The sequence below is a fragment of the Cantharellus anzutake genome (genome assembly GCF_015039405.1).
Source record: "Cantharellus anzutake strain C23 chromosome Unknown EI90scaffold_16, whole genome shotgun sequence".
In the NCBI taxonomy this organism is placed as follows: Eukaryota; Fungi; Basidiomycota; class Agaricomycetes; order Cantharellales; family Hydnaceae; genus Cantharellus; species Cantharellus anzutake.
Window position 1 is genome coordinate 384,753 of NW_024066966.1, and position 17,722 is coordinate 402,474.

Consider the following 17,722-nt stretch of genomic DNA (forward strand, 5'->3'; position numbering starts at 1 on the left):
GCGTACGCGTCGGTTTCCGGTCACGTGCAGGCCCGCAACGAATCTGAATCGACCTTCACTCATGGGCAAGCGGAAGAAATCCAGTAGGAAACCAGGCGCAGGACGCAAAAAGAAAGAGCCGCTAGGTATGTACAGCTACCTGTATTTATCGGTGATGCTACATTAACCAAGCAAATTCCGCAATGCGACAGATACCGCCTTTGACTGCTTGTTTTGCCACCACTCCAAGTCGATATCCTGTAAATTGGATCACAAAGACAATGTGGGCCATCTGAGCTGCAAGGTCTGTGGGGTGTCATTCCAGACAAATATCCACCGTACGTATTCTTCGTTCTGCATCTTCATTATCTCGACAACAGTGCTTGTACAGACCTGTCTGCGCCGGTCGATGTCTACAGTGACTGGATCGATGCCGCTAATGATGTCCAAGGGCAGGCCTCACGTCTCTCTGACGAAGACTAGAATTTTTCACTGTAAAAATAATCATAATGTACATAATCAATTTCTAAGGACACATTCTCCAGACGCTTTCGATTTGCACTGAAGCTGTGGGTAACACCAATTTTATGCAATTTCCGTCGCTGTCCCATTTTCAACTCGTATCCTCCTAGTGGCTATCTTCTTAGCTTGGTCTTCGGAGTGAGTGATCCAGATAATGGCCTTGATTGACGAGTGATCCGTCGATGGAAGCTCGGCCACATATCTCTCCACTGAATCCACTGAACCCTGATCAAGCGCGCTAGTAGGCTCTAAAACAGCCGGTCATGGTCAACGGAATCAAGTCTTCTTGGGTAGGCAACCTTACCATCAAGTAGAAGGATCTCTGTGCCTTGCATACTCAACCCAATGGCCATGGCAATTCGCTGTGCTTCTCCACCACTGAGAGTGACCCACTTGCGATGCCAGAGCTCCTCGTCAATATTCCATCGCGACGCAATGTACTGGGCGGAGTTTAAGTTCTCTTCGGGATCCTCGGCGCTTGGCGTCTATACAATGAAATGGTTTTGGCTCTACGTAAGAATTCAGCTAGTGGACGTACAGTACTTCGAGATGCCAGAGCAAGGACTTTCTTCAAAAAATCGATTGGGGTGGAGGGAAGGATCGCAGGCCTTTGGGGGATATAGAGCACCTTTGTACGGTACTTTGGGACACCTACATGGTGATATTAGGAAAGAGTGTGCACTAGTGATTTTTAGTGCTTACCGCACGCCTTGGGGGTTCTTGGGATTAAAAAAAAACTGGGTCATCTCAAAACGTTGAGATACAAAGATACGGCGTACTTTCCGTGGAGAAGTACTTCTCCTTCATATAAATTGAGGTGTGCGAGACATTTCAAGAGAGTCGACTTCCTGAGAAATGAGTGGCCGTGTCAGCCAGCCAGACGTGTTAAAGGGTTGGATCATACCCAGAGCCACTCTTTCCAGTCAGGGCAATTATGTCTCCAGGATTTAAAGTGAAGTTGATGTCAGAGAGGAATGGTGACTTCTCTCCCGTCTTCGACCACGAGAGGCCACGGACCTCAAAGAGAGGTGGCGGAGCCATTTGCACACAAGGTTCGATTGCGCACGTTACAACAAGGCGCAAGAATCACCAATCTCTGGTTTAGCACCCCCTCAGCGCAATGGATTTGTTGAATTGGTTAAACCCGTGTCATCCCGGCTCCGATTCTGGAATAGCTCCAGACTCCTTCCCAGTCGCTCACATGATTTCTCCGAGGTTTAGCCGCAACTTACGTTGCCCTCCGAAATCTGTCGAGCGGCTGGTACGACTTGCAACACGTGATGTTCCCACGCTAAGTTGTAATGAGTTGTACATAGGTTGCGGAATATAATTTTTAGTATTTACGCATGCGGTCATTGCACCCAACCCAACCCGTGGAGACTAGGGAGCACATCCAAGGTTGTGAAGTCAATATCCGAGTGTGCGCGAAGTTCAACAGTTTATATATTACTTGGTTACGAGTTATTTGTTTGTGCCAGTGGCATAAGTGGTAGAGTGCTAGCTGGAGCTATGCAGTTTTTTTGAGTTGCACATGTTCAATTCTCGCTTATGAAACTTTTTTTCACACCCTCCATTCCTTAGTGTACATAAAACAACGATTCACACAATGATTCCATGGAGGCCCGAAAAAAGTTTCCCAAGTGAGAATCGAACATGTGCAACTCAAAAAGACTGCATAGCCTCAGCTAACGCTCTACCACTTATGCCACTGGGCACAAACAAGTAACTCGTAACCAAGTAATATATAAACTATTGAACTTCGCGCACACTCGGATATTGACTTCACAACCTTGGATGTGCTCCCTAGTCTCCACGGTTGGTGCAATGACCGCATGCGTAAATACTAAAAATTATATTCCGCAACCTATGTACAACTTATTACAACTTAGCGTGGGAACATCACGTGTTGCAAGTTGTACCAGTCGCTCGACAGATTTCGGAGGGCAACGTAGTTGCGGCTAAACTCGGAGAAATCATGTGAGCGACTGGAAGGAGTCTGGAATAGCTCATGCCTTGTTATTCGTAGAAAATGGTTTGAGAACCAGAGGACCAATAATAGAAATTGTATTACGGAATAAATAAATACGAAATCAATTACTTAAATCTGCGCTGCTTGGAACTCCTTGAGGCCGAGGATGACGCGTCCTGCTTGCGCTTGACACTTGATGTGCGAGCAGCCATGGCCTCTGACGGCGCTGAAGTCGCCCTCGTCTGGTCCCCCTTCTCACAGGCCTCCTCAAATGCCTTTACCAACATACCCCAGTTCTCGCTCGCTAAACTGCCGAATACAGGGTTCTTTCCGAGCTTTAGCATCGTGATTCGCGGAGATGAGATGCCATAGGCAATGCGGGTCAGCAAGAGTGGGTCATCCCGATCTGGGCAGATATCAAGAACTCGACGAATAAGTGAAGGATCCAAGCTTTGGATCTTGTCTAGCTGCGCATCAAACGGAGGCATGGCCCCGTCGATGCAATAGGAGCATCGTCCACAATGATGATCAGGGACAACATCAGAGTCTCCGAAATAGGCTGCAAGGGTGTCAGCTAGACCTATGAGAGGTCGAGATTCAGTGACGGCTAGATTGTGAGAGGAATAAGAAGCTCACATTTATTGTCAGTAGCAAATTGAACCACAGAACGTAAACGAGCGACGGCCGTCTCCTCTCGCTCTACCATTCGCTTATGCATGACGTCAGCCAGCTTCTCTATCTCCTCTTGGGATGTAGGCCTCTCTCTCAAGATTTGATAGCGCTAGTGCACCAGATTGAGGTGATTCATATTAAATTCTAGACTGGGATTGTAGACTCACATTGCGCACTTGGCTCGCTTTGATATCAATTAACCCATCCATCTCCCAATGCATGAGCCATTTTGAGAGTTCTGAACGGCTAAAAGGGGTCAATTTTTCTGCTCCAGTGACATCGATCTGACAAGGAATATATACGCTCAAGCAAAGATCGCTGATCAGAGGAATAATACATACAATGTATTGGTACTGCGCTTTCCTCGCGCGCATGCAACTTCGAATCGCTTTTGCGGTAGGGTGCTCATCTCGGTTAATAATCTGGCTTGCTTGGGGCGATTTTGGGTTAAACTCGTATACGGCGTAGTAGGGTGTGACCGCCCGTATGAGCCCTTCCTGGAGCTCCAGCTCGGCATACAGAAGCGCAAGGGTTGTGCTCTGGTGCATACAAGTTCAGACGGTTAGGATCAACGGGGAAGCAAACTAACTTTGATGTCATAAGTTCTCGTCTGTTCGTACTGGTTTATGGCTATCGTGCCATCCTGACCAGGTTCTTTCAACATTACTTCCTGAAGCCACAGATGGATGGATGTCTTCGAGCAAGTATCACCACGGCAGAAGCCCTCTAAGGTCGGTATGTCTGGTTCGGAGAGGAACATGATGCAAGTAGAGGGAAGTCCATCTCGTCCTGCGCGCCCTACTTCCTGGCTAACGTGACCCACGAGGCGAGGTCAGTCCAGAAATGGGTGTTGGAAGGGTGAACGTACGAGTAATTCTCCAATGTTTTCGGCATGTAGAGATGAATGACCTAATGAACCTTGGTCAGACATGTTTCCTCGCTGCTAGAGCACTAGCTTCCGCAGTCCCCTCACCTGACGAATGTTATTCTTGTCGATACTGCAGAGAGTGCTTCATAGGTTATGGTCATCATCCAGAATCACATGGTACATACCCCATACTTTGGGAGAATAAGTTAATCATTGCATGGTGGAGATTTCTCGAGGCTTACCCGAATGCGATCGTAGCAACAACCTGATTTAACACCCAACTGAGAGGCGATGCAGAAGTAGAGGTAAAACATTTGACCCACTATTCCCCTTTCAGATGCCATAAAATAATCCTGAATGGATTGTCTATCTTCACTGCTCATACCAGCGTGGTACATTTTGGCTTCTAGACCACGATTTTGGAGCAGACGCGCCCCTTCTTCCGCATGCGCTTGAAGTGTCACATATACAATGGCGGGACCAGTGCGTTCCTTGAGAATCGGAACGACCTGGGCTAACTTGTCTTCCAGATTTTCAGCCACCTTGACCAGAAAGGACAGGCTGACTAGAATCAGTCCCTAATCACGCATCTACTTGAAGACGCACTTGGGTCGGAACATGGGGATGCGAAATGTCCCTTCTTCAGGGTCAATATTAAAACCATTGCAGATGTCAAGAGCAATAGGGGGTGTTGCTGTTGCCGTCAGACAGAGGCATCTATATTGCACCTACAGTTAGGATGTCATGGTGCTGACAACGGTCAACACTAGCCTTTGAACACCAAACTCCTGAACGAATCTTGCAACTTTAAGATATTCCGGCCTAAAGGTTGTTCCCCACTGTTCCAAATGGTGAATATGGGCATTTAAACCAATTACACTATGCGTCGAACCTGAGAAATGCAGTGCGACTCATCAATTGCCACCAAGGATATATTTACGCTCCTCATCATCTCAACAAAAGTTTCGTTGTTCAGCCTAATCGTCCAACCGATTGGGAGTTGTTAAAGTCGAATCGCAATGTGCAATAGGAGGCAAACCTTTCGGGAGCAACGTAAAGTATCTTGAGTGTCCCTTCTTTTATGGACGTTTTCACGAGGTTCGACTGAGTCACGGTCTGGGAACTATCCAAGCTGGCTGCCTGGACACCCTTGGAACGTAGGACGTCTACCTGATCTTTCATGAGCGCGATCAGGGGACTAATGACCAAGGTTAATCCATCAAGACCTATTGAGGATCAATGAAATGCCTCAAATTAGATATAACAAACCAACATAGAGCAGGAATTTGGTAGCACAAGCTTTTCCCCCCACCTGTGGGGTAGAGGACGAGCACATTTTTGTCCTTTTCGATGAGTCTTTCAACAACCTAACGCAATGTCCATCAAAACGCGTTGGAGCACACGTAAATGCCAATTCTGAACTTACCTGGGCCTGGGAGAGCCTAAATTCCGAGAAACCAAATGTCTTCTTCAGGATTTGGCGCGCTTGTTCCATGTAGGAAGCGCGATTCCGGAAGCAAAATTGTCTCTTCAGCTTGTCGTCTTATGCAGCAGCCGTCCTACGACGACAGGTTTGTTCCTGCTCCATCCTGGGAGCCAGCGGCAGTGCGTGTGCAAAGCACAACAGCTCCACTGCAAAGTCGACGCCCTGGCCATCCGATTCCGCGACGCCCGTCGCCTTCAATCACCTCACCTCTGAATCTCTCTCAACTTCATGATCAGGCTCGCCCTTTCTCCACCGAGCATGAAGCAGCTGCCGATAACCGAGCCTCTGAGTCTGCTACTACATCCTCCCAGGCGACATCAGCGCGCATCAGCCATGCTATTTCTGACAGGGTACCGACCGAAAATGCTCCATCCAGCCCAGCTTCCAGCCGCCCAGTGAACTCCGACGTGTCTTCTAATCAGTCTGTCTCCCGTGATCCCCAACCATCATTGCGTCAATCGGCTGCTGGCTCCGTGTCGGGTCAAACACTGACGTCCCCCCCACGTTCAAGCAGCCGGTCATCTCGACCGCAAAAAGCATTGATTGCTGCACTTCAACTAGCCCAGGAGGCAGTGCAGCTCGACTCCTCTGGGGGGAACCCCTTCGCGGCCGTGAAAGCTTATGCACGAAGCGTGGCGTTGTTGAGTGATGTGATGGAAAAGGCTGTCAACGGAGACCATTCGCAGTCATCAAATGGTCGGCCTCCAGATCCTTGGCCTCAAGAGAGGAGGAGGTCCGAAAGTTAAGATCAATAGTGAGTCACTGGCCTAACATGCCACATCACACGCTCATCCTCAAGCCACCAGCATGATACTTACGCCGAACGCATGGAAGTCTTGTGTAACATCTACAACGTTTCAGTAGCAGATGTTAGAGCCGAAGCAGTAGCTTTGAACCAAGCAGCCGCTGCCAGTCCCAGCGTCGAGACTCGGTCAAGGAGCACAACGCCAGCTCCACTCTCTTTACCTACCCAATTCACCAGCGTCCCAACTCAGCCGGCTGCAGAGCCTCGGACTGAAGGTGCAGAGAACATCGGAGCTTCCATGGTAGCTCTTTCTCTGACAATAGAAGAGTCCCAAGAAGTTGAAGCGGTCCGAACTGCGGCACCTAGCCGCGCCCTCAATTTGCCTCCAATCAGACCCCCGCCCGCTGGTCTTCCACCGCCGAAACCCTTTACTCCTTCAACAGCGAGACCAACTGTCCCTGCTGCTGCACAGTCTACGCTAGAAGCTCCCGAGCGATCCTTGGGTCATCGCCGTGTGGCATCCAGTGGCAGCGACCGAGTAAATTATGTCAAATCCCCAGACAGTCCCCAACACTCGGAAGGTACGCCGGTATCAGAGATATTAGACTGTGTGATTCCTCCAACCCCAACAGCTTCCACTCCACACGTCGTAACATCAGCATCAACGTCTCGACCCGTTTCTCCAAATCTTCCATCTCCCTTGACGCCTCGCTTTTCGGAACTGCATGGCAGAAGAGGAGGCAGCGAGTCTATTTCATCCCAAGGCTCAGTCCTCAGTAATGACAACGAATCTACGTCGAGTTCAGGCTATCCTCATCCAGTTAGGTCTCGAAACGCTGCGTCGGGTTCTATAGGTTCATGGTCCGATGCTGCTACTCCCGAACTGCTGGAAAGGGGATCTCGACAATTGCAGCAGTCAGTCATATCAACTTCCACTGTATTTAGCTCAATTGCTCAGCGACGCAGATCTATCTATCCTGGCGCACCAAGTCCCCCGCCCCCTTTACCGACTCCAACATCAAACACTTCTGTCATTCCTCCCAGGTTAGCTGAAGCATTACCCCCTACGACGGCCGCAAGCCTAGGCATCCCGGGACGTCTCCGCGCTGTTTCTCAGCCAGGGAGACGGCCATCCCAAACTGGTGCGCCACTGTCTCTGGCATTGGGTACTGCGCCTCCGGAGTCAGCTTCGCTTGCGGCGAAGCAGTCTGCCGCACCTCGCTCAGCATCAGACATTCGTACCCTTCCTCGGAAGATTTCAATACCCCACTCATTGGCTCAGGTTCGTACGGCAACAAATACCGGTTTCGGCTTGCATTCTACTCAAGCTGCTGGTACACATACCCAAGCAATAGTGCAGGTGGCTGCATCGCAGCCTCCTCCCCCGAGTCCACCCGTAGACCCGTTGCGGCGGCCTTTCCACCTCATGTCTCTGCTCCTTACGTCCATGTCATCTAAGCAAGGTGGTTTTCTGACAAGGAAATTGTACGTCCCGCACGACGTGTGGTCCCAAGGGGGCGCCAAGTTAAACAATCTGCCCGAGAAGGGCAAGTGTGTAGAAGCCCTCAATACGGCGCTCGAGGAGGTTGTTACTGGCAGTGGCGAGTTCTTTCGTGGTGCTGGTCGGTCAAGCGCCGAGCGGTGGCTGAAGTGCCTTGAGGAGTTCTCAACAGTATGCGAAGGTGTTCTAAGCAGTGTCGGCAAAAAGCTGGGTGTTGGCGAAGGCATTGTATCCGCGAGGAAGGGAAGTGGGGTATGCAGCGTTTACCGCGCATTTTTACGTGTTCTCCCATTGATTTTCTGTCATTTTTTGGCCAGGTAACTTCCTGGAGCGGAAAGTTTTCTAGAACACTGGACCGCATGACGAATAACAAGAGGTGAACCATGATTATCGTTGTAATTCTTGGTCTTTTCTGACCGATCCGTAGTTTTGATTCTCCATCGTTATACGTCAACGGGTTAACGAAGCTCTTCCAGCAAGCTCAAACATTTGGTATGATTTCCTCTTGTCATAACTCCGGCCTTCCTCAGTGGCGCTCTGCCCCCCATTTTAGATGAACACATCAAAGCCTTTTCCAACTCTTTCTTACCTACACCATACTCGGCATTAGCACCTGATCTACGACACCAAATCGAGACACGTTTAAGGCGCTCATCGGAGTTTTTCGCTTCGGTAGTGCTAACTTGGGTCATTCGCGACCTTGGCCTACTCCTTGACAAATATGTCAAGAAAGGGGAGAAATGGCTGGAGGAATAGACTCTACTCCTAAGTATCTCCATTATGGACTAAGTTTAGAGTATGTTGCCATGTGTAAGCTAATGTATGGCACTTCATATTTCGTGGAAGGCGACATTTGTTTCACTCCTTGTTACAGCCACCCACGTCTGTATTCATATCCTTGACCCCAATCATGTTGCTTTTATCGCATTCGTTTGCTTTGGTATCATTGCAGTCCTGTATAACTACTGCGGATCAATAGTATTGAACCCCATGACATTCGTGCTCGCGCATCGGCATTAGTCCTTCAACATGTCTGGTTTCGTTAGGAAACTAAGAGTTTCATACTGAAATGATGAACAAATCCCTGTACCAATGCTCTTGGATTAAACCTTTAATGAAAGCTGAGGAAAAAGGGTCCGGAAAGGGTGAAAAGATACGGCAAAAAATTAAACAAATGTCCAACTGCTGCGTGTCCATCTGGGTGATTGCTAATGATAGCCTCCAGGCCGTCTAGCTGGTGCAGTGTCAAGCACCGCATTCAAACGGTGGAACCGCTCCAAATCGCTAACTTCTGACCTGCCAATCCCCGCAGGATCATTCGTAAGCCAAATTGCTGGGGGAGGCGCAAGAGTTTCAGGGGGGTATAATAGATCCGCGAAGTTATCAGCAGGATCATCTGGGTTTAATTGTGGAGGGGTGTCGGGATTTGTGGCAGCAGCTCGGGCGGTTGATATGAGGTCATCGATTGATTCGGTTGCTAATGAATAGAAAATGGGAGCCATGGTAAACGAAGGAATGCTATGTCATGACAATGATACTCACGCAGAGGAACGGGGCCCTTCACCCGACGAGAAGGAGTGACAGCCAATGTTGATGAGATCATATCAAGAAGGCTGGCAAAAGAAGTGGTACGACTGCGTGTAAGGTCAGGAACGGACCTCGACCTTGGAAGGGAGGGTAAGGTTTTCTCATCATCTTCTCTCAGCACTGCGGTGGTAATGACGTGGGAGAACTCGTCTAGAGAGTCGCGAGTTGTGTTGGTAAGCGAACGGGTCCCCGGTTCACGTAGCCGAATTGTGGTATAGGCTTCCACGAACACGATGATGAAACCTGCCGCAGCCAAGAGAATACCTCCTAAGACCCACATGCGATGCACCAACAGAAGAAGGCCAAGTAACAATGGCTGGAGGGAGAGCATGGTGGCGAACCGTCCAACGAGCCATATGTGAAGCAAACCACCCGTTTGGCCACGCTCGACGCGGCCGTACACATAGCCTATCAGGTATCTGTGCGCGACCAAGGTTAAAAAAACCAAAACGACTAGCGGCGGACCAATCAATGGAAAGAGCAGTGAAAAAGTTGCAGTGAAGAAGACTGCAAGAATGCAAGCAGCCATGCCGAAGGAGGGATTGTAAGGTCGAGGATATACGGCTGGGAAAGACCAAGTGGTGAGGTGAAATACACAAAATTAAGAGGAAAGATGTATGTTACCTCGAAATGTCTGACGAGGGGTAATCGCTTTCCACCGGGCACGAAGGACTCGTAACAAACGTAAGGGTTGCAGCAAAAGAAGCCCAGGTGCAATGAATGCTGCATATATGCCAATGCACATGCAAAATGCAGCAATATATATGGCCCCTGTGGAAAGGCTACGGGTCTCCCCTGAGCCGTTCTTGAAGGAGTTGATACTGAATAGGATAGAGCTGATGCCGATCAGCCATACTCCTGCAATCACAACCATGATATAAAAAGTTGCTTTCAGGGCCATAAGTCTTGTCCCGGAATTTGACACCGATCCACTAAACTTTGCGGCATCTATGGCAACCCATCAGAGTGATGGAAACGATTCTCGCAATACGACGCACAATGAACCAATCCAACAGCGATGCACATAAAGAGCGAAGCAGCTACTGCTGGTACCAACGTGGTAAGTACACCAGGCCAGAAGTCGGGGTAATTGTCTACTGTGTTGAGCAATGGCAAATAGTATGCAAAGTCTGGGCATTGGCAAGGGCTAAACCGAGTACAGGGACCACTGTTGTTGCGTAGTTGGCCTTAGCAACGCGCCCATAGAAAAAAAAGGACCACTTACAAGCTCCGGCAAGGACAACCCCGACTATACTGACAATGATCCAGAAGGAAATCCGTCCAATGAGCCCCCCGTCATGTTGCAATTCCTCCCAACGGATGTCATCCTTACTTCGCCCTTCGATCATTCGAACTCCAGGAAAGAAACGAATACCCTTTCCAACGAGAAGCCACCCACGAACATTACGACCCTGCGCTATTTGATCAACGGCCGATTTTTGCTGATCCTCGATCTCGATATTCAAAGCCTTCAATTGAGAACGCCATCTTCGGATATCCTGATACAAGGATGTTAAGTGCTCTTGATGAAGCCCGGACACGGGACGCATAATGGGCTCCTGCAATCTCAGGCGGGGGACAGGGGCTAGTGAGGGGACCTGAGTTAACGGCTCCCCCTCAACTCCAAAATCAAGATTGCGAATTGCAGCATGGCGATCCTCAGAAGAGTCGTGGGGAGACGCAAACGACTCCTCTGAGATGGTTTCCCGGTACGTGACAAGTCGAGAGCCACGAGGTGGAAATCCAAGACCTATACGCGACAAGAAACTCTGTCGCTCGAGAATCTCAGGAAGCCTCTCTCTATCAGGCATGACATCCCAACCTTCCTGATCAAGCCACCGAGCCTCCTCCTCTGGATCCGGTTCGCCATAGTTTGGGCCCTGCGTGAAATTGATGGGTTCTGGTCTCTCTGCGTGAGGATGACCATCTTGAGGCAGAGGTCCAAATGTCACAGATTGACGTGGGGGAGCTTCATCGATCCTAGATCGAGTCGCACGATAACCAAACTCTGACATCATACCACCATTGCTGCCATTACGATCAGTTGTCGCATCGCTAACACGACGAATTCCCCTGAGGCGATAATACGATGAAGGGGCTATATAGGTTGTAGGAGGTCTGGAGGATGAGGATGCGCTTCTCCTGCCATAGTTCTGGTGCCCGGGTCACATATGTGGAAGACGGATTGATAGGACTGAAAGTACTCACAAGCCGCGATGATCTCAAAGGGCGAGGGCGACCGATGCGTTTTTCCCGTGGGGCCTGTTCGTATGTATCGGGAGACTCGAGCGGCACAATATCGTCCTCAGCAGACGTCAGAGCTTCAGAGCTCGATACCTTGAAGGAGTCGATGTAGAGACACTCTGCTTGCTCCAAATTGTTAAGGACAAAAGCCCTAGTCTTGACAAGGCCGCTGAGAACATCGGTGTCTCTGGATACGTAAAATCAATCACCGCAACAAAAAGCAAGAACTTTATCAACTCACACGATGGAAAAGACCCCAGTAACATCTATGTCGGCGCCGTGCTCCTGGTTTGGGGCGGGCGCGGCAAAAGCACCATTTTCGTCATCCATCGCCGAGCTCTCCCGATAACGCCTCTGAATCTCATCCGTTCTCCGTCGCGGATCTATACCAGATGGTGGTTCGAGTGAAACGCTCAGTCCATACTTGATGATCACATCCTTGACATCCTTCTCCCCCAGACCAGCTAAACCGGGGACCCTATCGACGCTAAGCCATCCCATCTCGTGACCTTCACATCGAAGTGTAACCCATCGCTTCCGATAGGCGACAAGTGCATTGAATTCCCGAAGTAGTTTGATGAGTGCGGGAACGACTGCAATAAGAAGAACAATTGCCAGAATCACCAACCGCACCCTAGCTTTGTGCGCTTCATCCACGCCATCTACAACGAGACGCTTGGTGAGACTTGATGGTGAGCGGCCAAGATTCGATCCAGTGTGTGATGAGGTATTAACACGTCCGTTGTCCAAGAGCCTTAACAAACGTAGAACTGAAAGGTCCTGAAGAGCGGAATACTCTCCGTATGCTCGGGCGCCGCCACTGTATTCCCAAAACAAGGCATCTTCACCAAATACAGTGGAATCGAAGCGGAAAGTCCGACAAATGTCCATCCGAGGACCAGAAGGAACGCGACCCAAATTGTTCTCTGAATAAGCTCGTCATCGGAAGGGAACAAGAGAGCATCGCCAGCCGGAGAGTCGCCGAGATTCGAGACATCGCTCGGTAACGAAGGAATCATTGGGACTGGGGGATGAAGAAACGAAAAGAGGCCATTGCCTAGAGGTGGAGGGCGAAGACTTTCGGTGGTTCGTTCATGAGGTTCGCAATCAATACGATACGAATATGTATGCACGTACTCTGGCCGAAGGAACCATTCTCTCAGCGCATACAATTCCCGCATTCTTGGTCTAACGACAGCAAACAAGAGCTGTTAAGCGAAAAGCATCAGCATGGACGTCTCTCTAGGTAACTGGATGTACATACCCATATTATAGAAGCGACAGCAACTGAAAATATCAGTGTAGATATAGCGCCTGTACTCAAAGAGTCCAAACCATGACCGACACAGACGTCATGTGCTGAGTTGACATCGATTATGTTGGATGGAGATGCACGAGATGAGGAGATTGTTGTCCCCTGGTGCAACGAGGTTGCCTGAGCCAGAGTAGTAGTGAACGTGGTCGATGGGAATGTCATGATTATCGCGCTGATTATGGAGGATGTAGCATCCACAGTGAATGTTGATATGGGCGTTGAAGGTGTATAACTGAAACTGTTAGTTGTGATTGAAGCGTATGTATACGACGTGGGGGTACCAGCTGGTATACTTGTTCCAGAAAATGATGTAGACGTCGGCGCTGGCTCAAAATTGGGGGCAGATTCAGTACTAGTGGAAAGCATGAAGGAGCTGGTGGGGGCAGGTGGGGACACGAAGCCTCCGCTCGTCGACAACCAGCCCGCTTCCAGCCCGAAATGGTCGATGTGGCGCCTCGGAGCCACAAGGCCAGGTAAGAACAAGGGTATCGTGCCTCAAGGCGGCTGCGAAAGCGTCCCAAAAAAGCGTGGCAAGATCGTGAGACACGTTAGCAAAAGATCGTGCTATTTAATTGAGGAGTGAATTGTGCGCAAGTAAGGTAAATATACTCTAGATACCAACAAAGATAATCGTCGTTGAGGGCGACTTGCAATGCCGCTATGTCGTGTTCTTGGGGAAAAAAAAGGCGGAATGGACGGGCCGTTACCCAATCGGGTCAGGCACGTGGAAGACTCCACCAAATTACATAATCTCAAAATGTGGGAATTGGTATTCCAATTTGGAAAATCCATTTTAATGCGCCCCCTCGGGCCCTGCCAAGGGCGCTATTTGACGTCGACGACGACGCATATCATTGCAAAAGCATACGGCACTAAGTATGAAGGCATCCATGGTAACAAACGTCCGAGTTTGCTAGGCTTACACCTAACTCATGTTGGTATGTACGTGATGCGTGATGTCATGGGGCCGCCCTTGGAGTCCGATTTGATGGAAAATCTCTCAAGGGATCCTACATTAGGGCGCGATTACCTAATACAAATCATAGATCAAGTCCTCACTAGTGCGAGAGTGCATCATGTAAATGGCTGTGCTTGTCACGGCTGGGTGGCGGCCGGCTGAGTATTGCATGCTCAGCCACACGAAGTTTAGAAGTGACGCTGTCCATGGGCAGAACCGCTGAACGGGTGTCTCGGCAGCACTTCACAGGACCGCAAGTCCATATTACTAAACCCTGCGTACCATAATCATACGACGCAGCGCATCCGACGTCGGTCCCCAGTAACTTCCCCCTCAAGATTGAATGTGGAACAGGGGTACACAATGCATGCATGAATTTTGGGAGCCTCATGATTTAAAGTAACCCCGTAGTCTCTCAGGTCGGTATCGGCGAAAGCGCCAAGTCCAAGCTTGTGGGAAACAGTAGAAACGGTGGCTAGAGGAGTGGCCAGGCCAAAGGAGGAGGATATGCCGTACCGCCACAATACTGCTAACCTTCGGTTTAACTGTCACGGAGATCTTCCTACGGCACACGAACGTGGGATGTTCCAGCTTGACGAGGCATCCGCCAATAGGATAGGGAACACCAGGATGGGGGTGGGTGGAGGAAAGAGATGAAAGATATAAATAGGTTCAATTAGCCGATTGAACGCGCTAGAAATATAGGAGGTTTTAAGGTGTCAATGAGCATACAATTAATGCCAAATCGCCCAACTATCGTTTTCATATCCAGCAGTACGTACCTAATAACGGAAACGGGAGTTTAGCAGGTGGTCACAGGGACCGAGAACCCCAGGGGAAACCAGCAACCCGGACAAACATTCCCGGGCGCTCGCTGCGTCCGCAGCGAGGGAATCAAAACCAGCAGGAAGAGAGCAACCGCGTTAGGAATGCTGCCGAGGTTACCACCTGCCGGGTCGCGCTTTGCCAGTCCCTCAACTACTGATGCCAAGAAAACCCTAAACAAAGATCTGAAAAGAAAAAAAGGGTAGGGAAAAAGAAGGAAAACAACAACTCGCTCAACTCTGGCCCCATTCACCAACAAGATCCGCACATCCGGCAAAAAGATGACATTAAGTCCGGAAGCCGTACGCCGGCCTGGCCCAGATGTCACCCGTGTTATCCATACACGTGTCACAACCAGGGGACAACTGAAGTCACTGATGTATTCCCGTGGACGGGCCTTGACCCAGTACGAAGCTACAGTATCTGCAGGAGTCAAAACGTGGAGTCGGTAGCCATCACCATGCATATATATATTCAGCTCACCCTGTCACGAAATGGACATGAAGCCATTAGTTCAAATCATGCATTCCATGTACAACGACACAAGTTTTAGTATGTGCTACAAGGACAGAGACACTAACCAGGGAAACTTGAGTATGTATGGCCCTACAAATCCTTCAAACTTAACAATGCAACACTCTCCGATCCAACAATGTGTCTTTTCCCTGCCGTGTCAGCCATGATCCCAAGTGGTGCTGACCACACTTTGTAATCAGGGATCGAGGGGAACGGAATGAAATGATGAGATCTATCGCCCCTGCGACAACGTCCCGCAAAGAGATCACCCCTTCTGCAACAAAGTATAATAGCGTTGCGCTTCGTCCTCCATATTATACACATTTTGGCCACAACCATACGCGACAAGACTGGGCATGGAATGCTCAACCGGGACTCCTTGATTGTTTCGTTGTTGGAGTCAACCTCGAAGGAGCAAAGGATTCCATCAGTCTAGAGGCATCCCTCCTTTCTCGTCGAACCCGCGTCTGAGGTAACTCCATTACGAGAGTTATGTATGGCTGATTTCCATCAAAGAATAGCTCATCAACATCTATACTGTAGGCCACAACATTTCCCGGTGTGCAACGATTCTTGAGCCAGATAAACATTGCTATCATATTATCCTCCCGAAGTAGCCCTGGCTGGGGATCCAGCGGGACCAATGTCGCCGTGTCAATGCCTGGCTGTGCATGTACGGCAATGAAAGCGACGCATCGGATCATCCCCATTGCACAGCCTGTGGTGCATACAACCTCCTCGCCATGCAACCGATAAAAATGCGCAAAACGAACCCGAACATCCCTAAATTGCTCGCAAAGTTTGACAGTCCCAGCACAAGTGGGTAGGCAATCAAGAGCATCCTGCACCCGCTTTTGTCGAGAATGAGGACTCGATAAAATCAGAACCTGATGTAATGACCATGGCTGGCGTGGGGCGGAAAATTGAATTTCCTAACAGGAGCACAAGTCATACGCTTGCCTCTCTCCAAGGTTGATCATGCTGCTGCTAGCCACGTCCTCTAGTGTTCGCAATACGAATCCTGATCGAAGGCTCTGCAAGTTTTCCATCTCTGGTGCCGCAGCTTCAGCAAGCCACGGTTTAGAAGGATATCTAGAACGCATATATTTGCGATGCTGTGGAATAGAGAATACCGTACGCATATGCGACGCCACCATTTGACTCAATATAGCCCAAGTGGCTTGGCATCTTGGGTTGTAATCCAGTCGTGGCCGCATGTCAGTGACAGCTAACTTTCCTTCCTTGGCATAACTTCTTATAGTTCCGGCCAATGCCTGCAAGTTCTGATCGAGCTAGATACATGAGCTCTTGGCCGAACACACTGACACGAAGCCCGGCCTTCCGTTTGAAAGCTTGAAACATGGACCCCATCTGAATTGGCAGTTAGTTTGGACCAAGTCGCCAACGAGCATCACCAGAGGAGGCCCCAATATAAGAATACGGTGTTTGACTATGGCGAAGGGCAGCCTGGGTCCATTCCCGCCTGAGATGCATATGGAGTGGATTGACCTGGGAGAAGTGCTGGGTATTCGGCCTGTAAGCAACACAGGGCCACACGCATTCCTCCCTAAGGGACGCTTTCGGAAGGCCTCTACGATCGTATTGCAGTTTTTTGGCCGTAAATAGGGGTGATATTAGAGCCAAAGTCGACGTCTTGGATGTCAGGTTGGGTTGACAGGGAGAGAGGCAGTCACTTCCGGGAAAATATGCATTTACTCGCTCTAATTCTGTATCCTAAATGGCGCTCCAACGGATTCGAAATTATGTCCGTTGGGCGTGTCTTGTTGGAGGTGGTGGGAGTGTCGCGCATGCGCCTCTTGCGCCCACCACGCTTGGAGGCATCTTCAGGACTGTCCTTATGATGTATTTGCTGGACGAAGATGGCCTTGTTCTCGCGATTTTGGTGGTCGAGCGGTAAACTCCGGTTCCACTCACAGTGAAATTTTCATTCCAGATGCGCCATTGCACTTGGAACTCGCGTATGGCTCGTTTTCTGCATGACAAGGGACAAAACCCCTACTGTGGGAAGTGTCCCTGTCAGATCGTATCGACTTCGTCGGATGTTGGGCAACTTGTATTAGAGTCAGCCATGCTTTGAGATCAGGATGGGTGTTCAAAATTCAAATAGCCGCGGCCATGGTCGACAGAACGTGATCAAACAGGAGGAACGCCGAACTTCTTGACGATTTTGTCTAATATACAGGGCGCCCCTGACCCAGGTGTTACCCAATTTCACCCATACGCGATTCATGACCAAGGGATAACCTACTTTAGTGGAGGCTGGGGCCCTGCCTAAGTCACTGACCCTTCTATTGATGTATTTCTGGTGGACCGGCCTTGACCCCATACAAAGCTGCAGTATCTCCAGGAGCCAAAACACGGGTCAATCCGTGCTGAACTTATGCTTGTTGTGTTTCATCGCAATTGGACCGATCCTCTTCCTGTTCTCAAACAGCCGTGGCCTCACTCAATGCACTACAGTCTGCGCATCTACCATGTTTTTCGCTTCTGATAAGGCCACTCGTCAATCGCCAG

General features: G+C 49.7%; 6 protein-coding genes across 6 annotated transcripts; 2 read left to right on the forward strand and 4 right to left on the reverse strand.

The window, feature by feature from the left end:
• Positions 1-41: 41 nt before the first annotated feature.
• EI90DRAFT_2970328 (transcription elongation factor 1) lies at positions 42-462 on the forward strand (the record flags this gene model as incomplete). Its single annotated transcript, XM_039055683.1, has 3 exons — positions 42-125; positions 192-317; positions 371-462. Exons 1-3 carry the CDS (start codon positions 62-64, stop codon positions 460-462), a joined length of 282 nt encoding a protein of 93 aa, XP_038917743.1. The 5' UTR covers positions 42-61.
• Positions 441-1,662, reverse strand: EI90DRAFT_2993814 (P-loop containing nucleoside triphosphate hydrolase protein). The gene is made up of 6 exons (XM_039056155.1): positions 1,406-1,662; positions 1,281-1,349; positions 1,204-1,220; positions 1,040-1,152; positions 806-986; positions 441-749 (listed from the first exon to the last, which is right to left on the reverse strand). Exons 1-6 carry the CDS (start codon positions 1,540-1,542, stop codon positions 565-567), a joined length of 702 nt encoding a protein of 233 aa, XP_038917744.1. The 5' UTR covers positions 1,543-1,662; the 3' UTR covers positions 441-564.
• Positions 1,663-2,595: 933 nt separating this feature from the next.
• EI90DRAFT_2915736 (ATP-dependent DNA helicase) lies at positions 2,596-5,505 on the reverse strand (the record flags this gene model as incomplete). The annotated part of the gene is made up of 15 exons (XM_039054559.1): positions 2,596-3,050; positions 3,107-3,251; positions 3,310-3,426; positions 3,484-3,681; positions 3,732-3,951; positions 4,011-4,051; positions 4,116-4,152; positions 4,253-4,275; positions 4,334-4,571; positions 4,617-4,727; positions 4,776-4,849; positions 4,903-4,987; positions 5,050-5,236; positions 5,284-5,377; positions 5,437-5,505. 15 exons carry the CDS (start codon positions 5,503-5,505, stop codon positions 2,596-2,598), a joined length of 2,094 nt encoding a protein of 697 aa, XP_038917745.1.
• A 35-nt stretch (positions 5,506-5,540) lies between these two features.
• Positions 5,541-8,744, forward strand: EI90DRAFT_3050620 (uncharacterized protein). The gene is made up of 6 exons (XM_039059768.1): positions 5,541-6,181; positions 6,205-6,250; positions 6,303-7,994; positions 8,060-8,118; positions 8,170-8,234; positions 8,296-8,744. The coding sequence occupies exons 1-6, from the start codon at positions 5,556-5,558 to the stop codon at positions 8,496-8,498; spliced, it is 2,691 nt and encodes an 896-aa protein (XP_038917746.1). The 5' UTR covers positions 5,541-5,555; the 3' UTR covers positions 8,499-8,744.
• EI90DRAFT_3050622 (uncharacterized protein) lies at positions 8,628-13,442 on the reverse strand. Its single transcript, XM_039059769.1, has 10 exons — positions 12,838-13,442; positions 12,711-12,781; positions 12,395-12,650; positions 11,815-12,368; positions 11,538-11,760; positions 10,555-11,482; positions 10,328-10,516; positions 9,954-10,277; positions 9,285-9,893; positions 8,628-9,219 (listed from the first exon to the last, which is right to left on the reverse strand). The coding sequence occupies exons 1-10, from the start codon at positions 13,252-13,254 to the stop codon at positions 8,951-8,953; spliced, it is 3,840 nt and encodes a 1,279-aa protein (XP_038917747.1). The 5' UTR covers positions 13,255-13,442; the 3' UTR covers positions 8,628-8,950.
• Positions 13,443-16,008: 2,566 nt separating this feature from the next.
• Positions 16,009-16,717, reverse strand: EI90DRAFT_497368 (uncharacterized protein). The gene is made up of 2 exons (XM_039067698.1): positions 16,514-16,717; positions 16,009-16,461 (listed from the first exon to the last, which is right to left on the reverse strand). The coding sequence occupies exons 1-2, from the start codon at positions 16,556-16,558 to the stop codon at positions 16,120-16,122; spliced, it is 387 nt and encodes a 128-aa protein (XP_038917748.1). The 5' UTR covers positions 16,559-16,717; the 3' UTR covers positions 16,009-16,119.
• Positions 16,718-17,722: the final 1,005 nt, after the last annotated feature.

What these genes read in the sequence shown, in the direction of transcription:
- EI90DRAFT_2993814 (XM_039056155.1), bottom strand. Translation starts at nt 1,542, where the DNA reads ATGGCTCCGCCACCTCTCTTTGAGGTCCGTGGCCTCTCGTGGTCGAAG. An exon ending in ACTGGAAAGAGTGGCTCTGG is followed by an intron (nt 1,350 to 1,405) that starts GTATGATCCAAC and finishes CTCATTTCTCAG; the next exon opens with GAAGTCGACTCTCTTGAAAT. An exon ending in AGAGATCCTTCTACTTGATG is followed by an intron (nt 750 to 805) that starts GTAAGGTTGCCT and finishes CGGCTGTTTTAG; the next exon opens with AGCCTACTAGCGCGCTTGAT.
- EI90DRAFT_3050620 (XM_039059768.1), top strand. Translation starts at nt 5,556, where the DNA reads ATGCAGCAGCCGTCCTACGACGACAGGTTTGTTCCTGCTCCATCCTGG. An exon ending in TCCGAAAGTTAAGATCAATA is followed by an intron (nt 6,251 to 6,302) that starts GTGAGTCACTGG and finishes TCAAGCCACCAG; the next exon opens with CATGATACTTACGCCGAACG. An exon ending in CCGCGAGGAAGGGAAGTGGG is followed by an intron (nt 7,995 to 8,059) that starts GTATGCAGCGTT and finishes TTTTTTGGCCAG; the next exon opens with GTAACTTCCTGGAGCGGAAA.
- EI90DRAFT_3050622 (XM_039059769.1), bottom strand. Translation starts at nt 13,254, where the DNA reads ATGCTTTCCACTAGTACTGAATCTGCCCCCAATTTTGAGCCAGCGCCG. An exon ending in TGCCTTGTTTTGGGAATACA is followed by an intron (nt 12,369 to 12,394) that starts GTGGCGGCGCCC and finishes GCATACGGAGAG; the next exon opens with TATTCCGCTCTTCAGGACCT. An exon ending in GAAGGGCCCCGTTCCTCTGC is followed by an intron (nt 9,220 to 9,284) that starts GTGAGTATCATT and finishes TCTATTCATTAG; the next exon opens with CAACCGAATCAATCGATGAC.
- EI90DRAFT_497368 (XM_039067698.1), bottom strand. Translation starts at nt 16,558, where the DNA reads ATGGGGTCCATGTTTCAAGCTTTCAAACGGAAGGCCGGGCTTCGT. An exon ending in AACGGAAGGCCGGGCTTCGT is followed by an intron (nt 16,462 to 16,513) that starts GTCAGTGTGTTC and finishes CAGAACTTGCAG; the next exon opens with GCATTGGCCGGAACTATAAG.